General features: G+C 32.5%; 1 protein-coding gene across 2 annotated transcripts; it reads right to left on the minus strand.

Annotated features, from left to right (window-relative positions):
- Window positions 1-915: 915 nt before the first annotated feature.
- On the minus strand, window positions 916-7,883 carry LOC108202987 (serine--tRNA ligase). Of its 2 annotated transcripts, none has more exons than XM_017371661.2 (10): window positions 7,657-7,883; window positions 6,742-6,892; window positions 6,587-6,657; window positions 6,106-6,267; window positions 5,928-6,033; window positions 4,114-4,307; window positions 2,709-2,812; window positions 2,351-2,534; window positions 1,995-2,174; window positions 916-1,383 (listed from the first exon to the last, which is right to left on the minus strand). In XM_017371661.2, exons 2-10 carry the CDS (start codon window positions 6,872-6,874, stop codon window positions 1,183-1,185), a joined length of 1,335 nt encoding a protein of 444 aa, XP_017227150.1. In that variant the 5' UTR covers window positions 6,875-6,892; window positions 7,657-7,883; the 3' UTR covers window positions 916-1,182. The 2 variants fall into 2 exon arrangements, with proteins under 2 accessions (XP_017227150.1, XP_017227151.1); XM_017371662.2 differs by having other exon boundaries at window positions 6,742-6,887; window positions 7,657-7,843.
- Between the last annotated feature and the right edge of the window lie 3,730 nt (window positions 7,884-11,613).

Raw genomic sequence — 11,613 nt, forward strand, 5'->3', positions numbered from 1 at the left:
TTAAATATTTTTCAAAGATTCAGTAAAATTTATTGGGGTTATCGGTGAAAAAAAGGTTTATAAGTTTTTTGGCAGAAAAAATGACTAATTAGTTGGGTTTTTTAGTTAATAACTCCCAAGAATGGCAAGTAAATTTTCATGCCTGGTATAACAGAAAAAATAATATGAGATACCACTTCAAACACTAACACTGAAATATGAGTAACCTATCTTTCATTCTCAAAAAAAGTAACCTATCTTTAAAATAATATTTCATATTAATCTAAAACCTTAATTTCTAAAGCAAACACCAGAGAAGAGATTAGTTTGCTTGGTATACAGAACATTATAAAATTTACGGCCTAACACCAAGAATGCCAAGTGTGCTTTGTTTAATATTAAAATTTTTTGAAAAGTATATTCAATGAAAATATTTGTTAGAATTGTTGCTCAACTAATAACAACCGTGGAAGGGGATTAAATACAATTGTGTAAGAATTTCGACTTTTAAATAAAATAATGGACACAAATGCGGGGATGATATGCCTGATTCTCTGCGCAAATTGTTTCACTATATATAATCATTGCATCTTCGTTTTCATTTTCGGTAAAAGAAAAACTACCTGTTCTTTCAAGTCTTTTGTTTTTGTAAAACCTTTATAATAACCTGTGGCTTTAAATTTATCATAACAATATATTTTATCTGTATTATACAGACTAAAACAAGAGATAGAGTGACCTTCCCTCCACACCCCACAGGCTGAGAAAAGTGACTTGCGGAACCATACTTCCTACCACTAACATAGGACAGTATCATATGTTCTGTTCAATCAAGAAATAAGAACAGTGTTCTGCTCTGTAAAATTCAATTAAATCCTCTTACGAGTACTCATAATTGGCTGTATGTGTTCCCTAACAAGGTGACAAGTCAGGCAATGGTCTTCGTTAAAAGATGAGATATCATCCAAGTAAAGATCATCATCCTCAAAATGTATCCAATCATCATCAATACAAGTTTGATATCCTTCTCCCAGAAATTGATTCTTGATGCACCATCTAAACACAGACTGAAAGGGCGCCTGATCAAATATTATCCAAGCAAACAAAAAACTTTTATCCAAACTATAGTCATTACAGTTCCCTTTCAATGATTCCTTTCAATCTTCATGGGAATTAATCATGGCTACTAATAAGAAGATATAATCAAGACTTTGATTTCTTCCCTTTTGCTTCCTTGGCCAAGAAAGGCATGAAGGATTTGCCACCCATGTATGGTCGCAGAACCTCTGGTACTTCCACTCCATCATCTCGTTGGTAGTTCTCGAGAATGCAACATATTGTCCTTTCTGTTGCTGTAAGGGTTGAATTCAACATATGAACGTACTGTTTTGTCTGATCATTGCTCTGCCAATAAAGGGAAAAGGTGTTTTAGTAAAAGCCACAGCTATACAGAAGTGAGGCATATAAAGGGTACCCTCACACAATACATTTATCGCATTACAATCCACAAGTTTAGAAGGTACAGGTGATCTTAAAATTTTGACCAGAAAAGTGTATAGTAAATAAGCAGACAAAACACTGTCATTGGGTTCAAAATTAGACTTCATGCAAAAATTCCTGATCAAGGAAGAAACCAAAACAAAAAAGTGAGATGTTCGTCGATTGCCACCTAAACTGCACTATGCTCCACTTCAAAAAATGAACGCAAAGCTTGTTGCAATTATTTCCTTAAAATCTCATCTTAGCAGCATATGAGCAGTATAATGACATAACTTTACAGCCTTCTTCAAAAGAACTAATGTGCTGCTTTGCATATATGAGCTTCATTGCGTACTAATTACTATAATTTCAAGCCACTGACCAAATACACAGGAACGAATTTATGTTTGAAGTAAGGTGTTCATTCTAATTCCTTGACCTTTAGGTTTATGGTAAGCCTAGTCTTTTAGACTTTTACCCTATATATATAAAATACAAATCATCCTTGCAAGAAAAACAAGATAAAGAAAATCTACCTTCTTTTGCCCAAATCGGATTTCCAACTTTCTGGACTGGTAGTCGGTACAATTTGAACATGAGACGAGCTCCCTATAAGTCTGGGATGCTGGAAACCATGCTTCCAAATCATATTTTTTCGCTGCTGCATCGTTTAGAGCACCACTGACAATTGCCACTATGTGGTACGGAATTTTTAGCTGTGACGTAGAATTCAATGAGTTTTTTTGGACACCAGTGTAACTTGGCATTGCTAAAATCAGTACGATGTTCTTGTGAATTTCGCTCAGTCGAAAAATCAAAACAGAAAAGAAATCAAAGAAGAAAAACGCAAATAAATAATTTAATTAGTACAAGAACAAGTAAACAAATATACCGTCTGGTAGAACTCTTCAGAGTTTTTGATCATTTCGTCGAACATGTCCCAGGAATCATTTCCCTTTGGACTAGTCACACAGAACTGTTCCACTTTCTCAAACTGATGAACTCGGAAAATACCAAGAGTATCTCGACCATGTGAACCAGCTTCTTTACGGAAGCAAGAGGAATATCCAGCATATCTAACAAAATTAGTCAATGTAACAATTTAAGATCTATGAATATCTGACTTTCAACAAGGAAAAAGAAGGGTGTGAGTGAGTGCATCTGGAGAGGATATGAGTTGATGCAGGGGTGGTTGCAAAGGTTGTATTGTATTGTCTGTGTCCAAAGAATCCATTCCTGTCTAATTTTACCTTATTGGAAGCTGAGAAGGATGAATCCAATCATCAATATGATAAGCACAAAGTGGCTGCTCAGCTGTAGCAATTAGATACTTATCGTCTCCTTCACCACTAACCTATAATAAACCGAAAAACAGGCGTGTATAACGAACTTGTACAGTTGATCTTGCTTAGGGATAAAAAATAAGGAATAAAAAATGCCAATTACATCGGTCCATCTTAAAATAATAGGTTACCTATACAGTAACAGTTACTGTATGGTCATCAACTATTTGCAGAAAATGTTCATTCCATTTTCTTTCAACTGTATATTAGAAACCTTTCACATGATAATGTATCACAGAGGAGGCTCTGTGGATAATGTTTTATAGTGATTTCCTGTCATAAACTAAAAGGCTAAAACTATCGAGTTACCCTTTAATACTGGTTACTGGTACATACATACATTATACGTATATGTTAGCATGTAATCCACATATTTCTCTGGTAATTTCTATCAATACTTTTACAAATTGTACAAGCTAACAACTTCTTTACAAATTATACAAGCAATGAACATTTTTAAAAATTTACCAGTGTTGTCAAAAGCGTTATCTGCGCCAAAGCGCAAAATTATTGACAGATGACATTGATCGTACAGTAACTTTAATAGTTTAATTGTATGCATTTAACAAACACTTATATGCAAAGTGGACTTTTCCTGAGGATAAGATCATTCTCAAGAACAGCTTACTATCTTCTATATGAACTTAAGTTCCACTTTAAAATTTAATTTTAACCTACACCTGACAAGTAATGGTGTTGCTACTTGTTCCTCAAAGTTACTATCTAATAAACTTTGTAATGACTTTATGACCATTTCCATGTGACGGAGTCAGACATTGCTGAGTGAAACGCTGATGAGAGGCGCAGCGGGTAAAGAACACAACCGTTACCTGAACTCCATGTCCAAACATTTTATTACGTATATAAGTATTAGACAGTTTATGTTACTGCTTAGTGAAATGACTGACGCTAATGAGGCACAGGTGGTAAAAAACACAACTTTAACTTGAACTCCATGTCCAAACATAGTATAGATGGCTTATTATGTTATTGGACTTCAGGTTAGCCCACAGGTTTGGGGCTTTGCTTTATCATTATGTTTCTGGCCTTGTTACGGCCGATATCTCATTATATACACTTAACAGAATACACTTAATATATAAATGTAATACTATCAGTATATATATACTATTCGTATTACATATTAATGGTTAGATGTAATACTGTATACAAATTAGCTGTACAGGATTTAGTTAGTGTTATTACATGGGGGTGCTACCAGTTACCACAATATTAAACACGCTAGTAGAGGGTAAGATTAAGTAAACAATAATAATACTTCTTGATTTATGGAAGAAAGAAGAAACATTACCTTGTAAAGCTCTTCATCGAATTGTGCTAATTGAGCACACTTGGCCATAATATCTTTTCTCATGAAGAAAGGAGGCTGCAATGGGGTATAAGCCCTCTTCTCCAAAAAATCAAGAGCGAAACAAATCAGAGCTTGGTTAAGGCGTACACCGTCTCCTTTTAGATAATAACCTCTACCTCCGGCTACATTTGCCCCTGAGAATTTCAAAAATATATAATTTGGAGCCTAATTATAGTAATAGGTTTCTAATACTCACTTGAATCTAATGGGATTCATGACACCACCATAAATCATTGTTTATACAAATATTAATGCTTAAGCACTTGCATATTAGACAGTTACATGATTTATCCTCTACTTGGACATGTATTGGTTTAAAAAATATAGAAAGCAAAAGCATTTAATCCAACAAAAGGTAGAGTCATGTCCTAGCTTTTCCACTCAACAAATTGGTACAATTATCTTATAAACTAGTTTGACTTTCTAATAGATGAGAAGCTCAATTAAAGCATGTCCAACAATAAAAAGTTTGTATATATAGCCACAAAAAAAGTTCGCTATACCTTAAGGTTATCGTGGCACCAAAAAAAACAATAATTCCGCATCTACATTAATATAAAACACTTTTTTTTTTAGCTAATATCATGGCCCACCACAATCAAGTTACATCATAACTAAGTTTGTTGACCCATATAATCTTTCATAATATAGAGCATTCAAAATTGTTATTATAACATTTGACAAAATCTAATAAGGAAATGTAAAGTGTTATTTATATCGTAAAAATTCTCTCCCTCGTTTTGTTGTCAATCAAATCATCGTAGATATCTCATCTCCCATGTCTATATTCTATTTCAACAAAAAAAAGTCACATACCTCCAAAAAGAAAATATAAAAATCTAAGTTTAGTTTCCGCAGAGTTCAGGTCACAATTTTTTGTTCGAGTTTCCCAAGTTGCCAATATTCAGCTTCGCTCATATTTACAGAAGCGCATCACATGAGGTTCAAGTTCACATATCCAGAATTTGGCAACCCGTAGAAAGACACAATGATAATTATAGATTTTTGGCAGTTCAGATGTCAAGTGTATTGTCACGATGTCTTCGAAGACGGAACATATTATATTAGAAGTTTAGCAGTGGCAAATTTATTCAGACTACTCAATTGCTATGACTGAAATCACATCATATTAAATCATTTAATTGATATACTACAAATGTACAAAACCATAAGTAAAACTAAAGTTCAATGCCAAATGTGGCGAATAAAATTAAAATGGTACAGCATTCAATGAACTACTATCAACTCACATTTTACTATATCATGTTAGCAGTTTTTGTTGCCCCAGGTAAAATATGTTTGTGGACTAGCAACTATGAGTGTAGTGAACTAATGAAATATCGACATCAGTAGTGCTACTAGTCTGATATTCGATTTTATAGACTCGTCTCAAATTTTCAATAGTGAATAACAAAAGTGGCAGGGATTCAGTGACAGCTGATTACGGTGATACACATTGTGTACAGCATAATGCATATGCTACTAATAATAAGAACATACTGGAACTGGAGTTTACCAGCCCTCTAATAAGTTCAACTAAGGACGTCAGGTTGTGGCATAATGCCATTCGAAGGGAACTCCCCTATCCTATGTTACCTTTGCAAAACGTTGTTTAAAGTAAAAGATCACAAACAATTAAAACTATCAAAACAAAACAGATATGCTACTAGTGGCATTCAGACACCTCCTATAGTTCAATACAGACTGTATCCTTTTAAATGTCAGATAAACAGATTAATTGTCAACCTCAGTACCTCTTTTCAGTTCTGCAATTCCTAGAAGCTCAACAAGGTCAACATGACTTTTTAGCTTTTGATCTGAGCGCTTCTCACCCCATGATCGGATTATAGCATTATCATCCTATATGATTGCACAATATAAAAAAAAATATTCATAGAATCTTATAAATTACAGTGTAGAGAATCTACAGACCTCATTGTTGCTAATTGGGACTGTATCATGCACAAGGTTTCCAATTGTCTCCAGTTTTGAATACAGGGCTTTGCGGGCAACTTCTACTTCTTCCACTTTCTTTGCAGTCGAATCCTTGTTTTCCTCGGTGCTTTTAATCATTTGACTTGCATCCTCACCGGCCTTTTTTCAGTTAATTTCAAAGTTCAGCAACGGATAAATGCAAATGAGTAACAATTAAAAAAATCAAATGCCACAAAAGATTGAATATTGGATGAAATGAGGTCCAACAAAAATTACACACACAAGAAAAACTCAATTAGAAGCAACTCTAAAATCCCGCATATAAAACGGCCAAGACTAAACAAATATTTAAAAGAAAGAATGCCACGATTCACTCTGTTCAGACTACCTGGGTTATTATATTATAATTACATAACAAAAACATTCTTACTGGATGAAAAATGACAAGAATGCTAAACAGAATTACAATTAAACTCACAATTTTGAGTTTAGCAACTTCCTTATTGATCTTATTAAAATCCTTGCGCAAGTTATCCAGCTCATATTGACCTACACATTTAAATAACAAAACTATATAAAAACCCCAACTTGAAAACAATTGATAAAATGAGCTGAAAAGAATTAAGAAATTACGCAATCGGCACTCCTGGTCGAGTGCAATGACCTCATCAACCACCACAGGATCCTTAAACCTCCGACGCAGCGATTCCCTGATTCTTTCAGGAGCGCCTCCTTTATCTTCCCTGAAGAGATTAATGTCCAACATCTCCTCTAAACAACTTCACTACACATACAATTAAATCACTATATTCAGCTATTGATTTGATACAACAATAATAAATATCAATTCAGTTCAAGAACTAACAGAAACAGATCGAATCGCAGATTTAAACACACTAAACTTAATACAAACATGAGAAATAAAAAAATGCATAAGATTGATTGATGGACGAAAGTAAGTGCCTGAGGAGCGGCGGCTGTAGAAGAGAAACAATGACAACAAGATTAGGGGATTAGGGCTTTAGGATTTTTCACATACATATAATATATATTTTGTTAGGGCTGTGCATTCGGTAAAAACCAAACCGAACCGAATTTTAATTCGGTTAACCGAAACCAAAATAGCAGAAAAATCGCTAACGAAAACCGAACCAAAATTAATATTTCGGTTATTACCGAAAACCGGTTTTTAAAACCGAAATTTTACTAAGACGGAAACGAAACTAACTCAAACAGTTGCAATATCTCCAAGTTTATTCATCAAACAGTTCAAAACTTGAAATACAATGCATCAGATATTAAGAACGGGGACATAGATACATTTTATCAAACAGGTGTGTTGCATTGCACAAAATGAACCAATCTTTAAGAAACCAATTCCGCAAGTACCAACTCTTAAGACTTAATACAGAAGATTCAGATTATAAAGACAAAAGAAAGCAACTAAGTCACATCAAACTAACATGAGCAAATGAAACAAACTAAGTCCCTAAATCGTTTCGGTTCAATTAAAGAACGAATTAAAATAAAGCTTCCTTGATTATATACCTTGATGGCCGCGATACAGATATTCGATTAGGGTTCCGTTGGCGACTACTAAAAACTGAACTACTGGAATTTAAAAGTATAAAGTAATATATGCTACAAATCACGCTACAAATCACTGATATGGTAAGAGCATCTCAACTCGGGTCTAAGTTCAGCGGCTAGGGCAAGCCTTAAAACCAAGAGCGCCGTGTTGTACTGGAATTTTAAAGTACTTTTTTCATAATTTCATTGATTAAATTTGGGGAAAATTAATTTAAAGGTCCCTGAACTATTGGTGTTTTATTGTTTAGTTCCCTATGTTTTCAGTTTTTTTATTTGAGTCCTTCTGTTAACTAAGATTCTAACGGACGTTAGAATCTCGCTGACGTGGCAGACTTGTTGACACGTGTATATGAATTTTATTTTAGAGGTCCCTGAACTATTAATAATTTTCTTATCTGAGTCCTTTCATTAATTTAAAATTTATTATGTATTAAGATACTAAAATTTAATAGACTTAGAAGTTATTCAATTTTTAGTACAACTTAAGCTTTTTAATTCGTAATTATTTTAAAGGTCTAATAGATAATAAAAAAACATTAATATAACACAATAAAATAAACATTAATATATTTATTAATATAACACAATAAATATATTAATGTTTATTTTACACAATAAATAAATTAATGTTTATTAATTAATCAATTAATATTATTTATTTTACTGTGTTATATTAGGTTTTAACTCGTGTTTCTATGTATCTTAATTTATTGTTTATTATTTTTTTTATCATATAATAAATGACATGTAAAAGAGACTTGCCAAGAACATTGTCATAACAAACACAAAGGTTATAGTCCTATTAAAAAAAAGGCCTCACAAGATATTTGCCCTATTTGGAAGTTAGAGATTTGGGCCAAAATTAGTGTTTAGGGTGATTTAGAGGTTTGACCACTAAAATCCACTAATATAGGTGTTTGGTAGTTAGCGAATTTAAATAGAGGTTTGGACCCAAAAAACTAATTTTGAAAAAGCTACTTTGAGGAGTTTTTTGGGTTAGAGGTTTTGGTTTGTGTCAGAAAAAACTAATCAATCCGCTATTAATCAAACAGTTTTACGAGAAACAGCTACTTCAATCCGCTAGTCAAAAAATCTATTTCAATCCGCTAGTCAAAACATCTGATTCAATCCGCTAACAGTTAACCGCTAACAGCTAATCCCCAGACAGGATCATTGTCAAAAACTCTAATAACAAATCAATTTTGAATTTATTTAACTTAAAAGCCATGTTACAATTCAATATTAATTTGTCAAATAACTATCAATATTAATTTTGCAAGAATTCCAATTGGTGTTACACATAATATTATCTATTAGACGTTTAAAATAATTACGAATTAAAAAACTTAAGTTGTACTAAAAATTGAATACCTTCTAAACCGATTAAATGTTAGTATCTTAATACATAATAAATTTCGAATGATAAAGAAAAAAAGTGCTTAATTTCGTTTAAATCAATGGAAGGACTCACATAAGAAAATTACTAATAGTTTAGGGACCTTTAAAATAAAATTAATATACACGTGTCAACAATTCTACCACGTCATCGAGATTCTACAGTTAACGGAAGGACTCAAGCAAGAAAACTGAAAACGTAAGTGACCCGGATATTGGAATCTTTATTTCAGGGACCCAGACAATAAAACACCAATAGTTCAGTGATCTTTAAATTAATTTTCCCTTAAATTTGTGGGTATTCGATTGAGATTGTTTGAAACCCATTAAAATCTTTAGATATTCAATTGGAATTTTAAATTATAAAATCTGATGTTACAAAATATGATAGTATCTAATTAGAATTTTCAATTATGTTTTAAAACCTGATGGTATTCAATTGGGATTATTTAAAATCCATCAAAATCTGAAGGTATTCAAATGTTGATGATTTTTTTGGATTTCACAAAATGATGGATTTTGTGGCATTCTTTAGTGTATTATAAGTTTTTTGAAATCCCATCAAAATTCATGAGATTTTGAAGCATTATCCTTAAATCCTATCAACTCTGCGGCATTTTATCAAGAATCCACACAAAATCAAAATCACATACAATCCGTTAAAATCCATAAACTAAAAACAATCCATTAAAATCCCAATCGAATACACCCCCAAGAGGTTGTAAAAATCGGAACTCAGTCAAACTCGGTTTGGTTCCGGAAAAATGAGTACTCGGAACTCGGGAGAGTACTCGGAATGAGTTATCAGATAACTAATCCAGTATTTTTTTTAATTAATTTTTTCTCTTATATATAGTTATATATTGATTAATAATAAAACTATCTAATAATATTAATATAATAACACACTTGAAATAATGAATTTCAAAAAAAAATTACTTGTTTGATAGTTTTTGACATAATAATCATTCACAAGTTTTAATGATAAAACACATATACTTTCTAATTAATGTTTATACTTTACAAAAAAGACCAAAACATATATAAATTTACGTTTAGTCTCTTTTGAAATAATTTTCATATAAACAATAAAAAATTGATAAGTCAAACTTCGATTTGATCTCGAGTACTCAGAGTCAAACCGAGTTTTTAATAAATCGTTTTTTTAATAATCATTCGTATTAACCGCTCTGATGCCAATTGTTAGGTCCGAAAGCGATTGTAGAAGGGGAGTTGAATACAATCAATACCAAATAATCGCGGAATAAATCTGATTTAGACTTGTTAATCAGATTTTAATTAATTAAAATAACAATGTTTAAAGTCGTTACATAATTAAAAGGTTTCAGTTTTAATGTCCACTCATGTTCGTAGAATAAATTTGACAGTATGTAGTCTCGATTAGTGATTAAAACACACGAGTGATCAAAGCACAGAACTTCTGTATAACAAAGCAAGTTTATCAACTTGATCAAAGATTACAAAGTGATGAACACTTGAAATGAAGAATGTAAAGCCATATTTATAGGCAAACCATTAACTTGAAAGACAATGAAAGATAAGACAATTACAAGCTAGGTAGGACAACTACAAAGCTTGCAAAGACAAATCAATGAAGGGTAAGACAGAAATAAGCTGGGCAAGACAACCAAAGGACAAGGTAAGACAAACATGGCTCAGTAGGACAATAACAAAGATTGCCTACATAGCATAACCAAAACAGTAATACAAAGGACTGATTTGTCTTAGAAGCAACATGATCCATTCGGTAGGACAATGCCTGTATTTGTCTTGGCCACTAGTAAAGACACGGTAGGACAATCATATGGATTGTCTTGGCAGCTCCTTTGATCCTTCGGTAGGACAAATCAAACGATTGTCTTGGAAGCTATCTGAAGCCTCGGTAGGACAATGTAAGAAACTGTCTTGGTTGTTGTCTTGGAGAGCATTCCACACACGGTAGGATAGGCCATTGTCTTGCTGTGTTCATGTGTGATACACAACAACTCGGTAGGACAAACAGAAAATTTGTCTTGCCGAGTGGTTATATGTATATAGACAAATTCTTTTATAAATATAAAATCGTATATTATTCACTTTATTAAATTAATTGCATAACTTAATAAATTAAATCAATTCAAAAATGAATTAACTTAATAAATGAATTACACGATTAATATAATTATTTGAGAAGTGGAATAATAAACTATTAAATATTTAATCACCTTTCATCTGCAGCAAAGCCTTCTGTCTCTTTAATTTTGTGGAACTGCACACTTAAATAATCTGCAAAACGAAATCGACAATTTGGTAGTATCGTATTTAACACCTCCTTCAACTCTACTTACTCTTCCTCCAACTCTGCTTTGATTATCAACTTGGTACTTGAAGGATACATTTCTTCTTACTCTGTACTCTAACTCTGCTTTGAGCCTAATTATTTTTCTAATCTAACGCAATTTAGATTCAAGCAAGTGGTATTCCTTCTCTAAAATCCTGATTTCATCCTCAATGTTCTAC

Source organism: Daucus carota, chromosome 9 (genome assembly GCF_001625215.2).
Source record: "Daucus carota subsp. sativus chromosome 9, DH1 v3.0, whole genome shotgun sequence".
NCBI classification, from domain to species: Eukaryota; Viridiplantae; Streptophyta; class Magnoliopsida; order Apiales; family Apiaceae; genus Daucus; species Daucus carota.

What these genes read in the sequence shown, in the direction of transcription:
- LOC108202987 (XM_017371661.2), bottom strand. Translation starts at nt 6,874, where the DNA reads ATGTTGGACATTAATCTCTTCAGGGAAGATAAAGGAGGCGCTCCTGAA. An exon ending in AAGTTGCTAAACTCAAAATT is followed by an intron (nt 6,268 to 6,586) that starts GTGAGTTTAATT and finishes AACTGAAAAAAG; the next exon opens with GCCGGTGAGGATGCAAGTCA. An exon ending in TCCCAATTAGCAACAATGAG is followed by an intron (nt 6,034 to 6,105) that starts GTCTGTAGATTC and finishes GCAATCATATAG; the next exon opens with GATGATAATGCTATAATCCG.